General features: G+C 55.0%; 1 protein-coding gene across 1 annotated transcript in view; it reads left to right on the top strand.

Moving 5' to 3' along the window:
- Positions 1–1,155: 1,155 nt before the first annotated feature.
- Positions 1,156–2,221, top strand: part of ATP13A2 (ATPase type 13A2) — a 21,620-nt gene continuing 20,554 nt past the window's right edge. Inside the window, exon 1 of the mRNA XM_009995784.1 lies at positions 1,156–1,195. Within this exon, the coding sequence (XP_009994086.1) occupies positions 1,156–1,195 (40 nt within the window). The remainder of the gene's footprint in view (positions 1,196–2,221) is intronic.

Here is a 2,221-nt window from a genome sequence, read left to right as displayed (position 1 = left end):
CCAGTTTTCATCCCTTCCCCCTTGTCCTCTCCCTCCCTGCCCTTGTCCCAAGTCCCTCCCCAGCTTTCCTGGAGCCCCTTCAGGCACTGGAAGGTGCTCTAAGGTCTCCCTGGAGCCTTCTCTTCTCCAGGCTGAACACCCCAACTCTCCCAGCCTGGCTCCAGAGCAGAGCTGCTCCAGCCCTTGGATCATCTCTGTGGCCTCCTCTGGACTCTCTCCAACAGCTCCATGTCCTTCTTGTGCTGGGGCCCCCAGCTCTGTCCCCAGCCCTGCAGGGGGGTCTCAGCAGAGCAGAGCAGAGGGGAACAATCACACTGCTTTAATCCTCAGCCCTGCTCCTGCCCACACTAATTAATCCACATGGAACACAGGGAAACAAAACCCTGGCTTTGCTTTGGGATGCTCCAAGCAGGTTCCTCCAACTGAGCTTTCAGGGATGCTCCAAGCTCATTGGGAACAGATCACCCCTCTGCAGCACCTTCAGCCAACATCATGGAAACTGGGGTGGATTTTCCAGTTGCCAAGGACCACGTTGTGATCCTGAGCCCACGAGTGGAGCAATCCCTTGGTTTTCTTGTGCTGCTATAGGAGAAACAAGCCCTGAATTGGGAGTTTCAGCCAACCTTAAAGCCAGAACACCCTTTGCAAGGTCAAGGCTGCTGGGGAAAACAGCATCCAGGCATTCAGAGAAGGCTGGGAAATTGGGATAATGCTCTGAAGAAAGTGTCTGAAGCTCCTGGGGTGGGGATTTCCCACGCCAGGGCACACGGAAGTGGCTCAGCCTCTGCAACCTTTGCCCATTTCCTTTTGAAATTGTCCCAACCAGCACAGGACAGTTTCTCAAAGGCAGTGAGAGAGGAAGAAGAGCTTGATGACAGGAAAAGGAGGAGCATGACAGTGTGGTGGCCGTTGGAGGGTTCTTTGGGTGCCTGAGTGAGGCTCATCCAGCTGTGGTCCCTGCCACCACTGTCCCCAACTCCACTGGCAGCCCCTTCACTTGAGTTTTGCTCAGGATCAGCAGCAGAGCAGCACTATGGGGTGAAACCTCCTCCCTTTTTTCCCCTTCCCTGCTTCATTTAAGGGTACCCAGGTCTGGTGCTGGCTTGAGCAGCAGGAGATGCTCCAGTCCTGCCTGAACATACTGGAACAGGGACAATGGGCTGTGAGGAGCACAGCCCCTCTCTCCCTAAAGGAGGTAGGACCTCTGTTTAACCAGAATTTAGGGAAAAACATGGAATTTGGGGATCTAAAGGACCTTTTTTCCCCTCCCCAGCTGGTGGTTGCCCAAGTGAGGATGCTCTTTGAAGCCACCAGGTGCTTCTCCAGCTGGGCAGGTGGTGTTGGCATAGGATGAGGTCTTGCAAAACCCGGGTGCAGGAGGGGTCATGGTGCTGCCTGCCCCAGCTGGGGGACAAACTCACCTTCCTGGGAGGGTTTCACCACTGGTGCCATCTGCATGTGGTGAAGGAGACACCACATTCCTCCCCACGGACAGCCCTTCCCTACACATCCAAACAAAACCAGTCTGAGGTGGACAGGGCTACTGGGAGGACACCTTGCCCATAAAAGACTTTATTTTCTTGCCCATCTCAAGGGTTTGATGCATGAGGGTGATTCCCCTGGGGCTGCTGGCAACAGCACAGCCTGAGTGTCTTTGTCTTCCACCTGGTATCCAGCCTGTCTCATCCTGTTGTTTCCTCCAGCCTGGGGGTGTTTTTCCAGCTGGGCTCCCCCATGGATGCTGCCAGGTCCAGGTAGGACCAGACCACCTGGTAAAACACGTTTGCTTCGTCTCTGGGGCCACGTGTTTATCCCCGATTGGCTCAGGCAGAGGAGTTGATGTTGGCTTGGTGGAAAGAGCAGGAGAATCACCTCCATCTCATCCCAACCCTTCACTGGGTCTGAGTTTTCAGCCAGCCAGGACATCTCCCATCCCAAAGGAAAGCCTGAAGGATGCTCTGAAAGATGCTCAGGAGTGGATCCTTGCCCTGTGTGACCCAGGCACTGCTTTCCTTTCCTTGTCTCTCCTTCCTTACTTTTATCTCATCCTGATTTTCCCTGTCCCCATCTCCAAGGACCTGGATTGACCTTGCCAACCACATCCCATCTACCAGGCACCACCAGAGCTTGCTGGCTGCAGCAGTAACCTCCCTGAGTGGACCTCACTTTTGAGTGCAACCTCCAGGCTGCACGTGAGGATGGATGGAGGGTGGGTGGGTGG

This window comes from Chaetura pelagica, unplaced genomic scaffold (genome assembly GCF_000747805.2).
Source record: "Chaetura pelagica isolate M959 unplaced genomic scaffold, ChaPel_1.0 scaffold234, whole genome shotgun sequence".
NCBI lineage: Eukaryota > Metazoa > Chordata > Aves > Apodiformes > Apodidae > Chaetura > Chaetura pelagica.
Note: the sequence above shows the minus strand (reverse complement) of the source record. Positions and strands in the feature narration are given on the sequence as shown.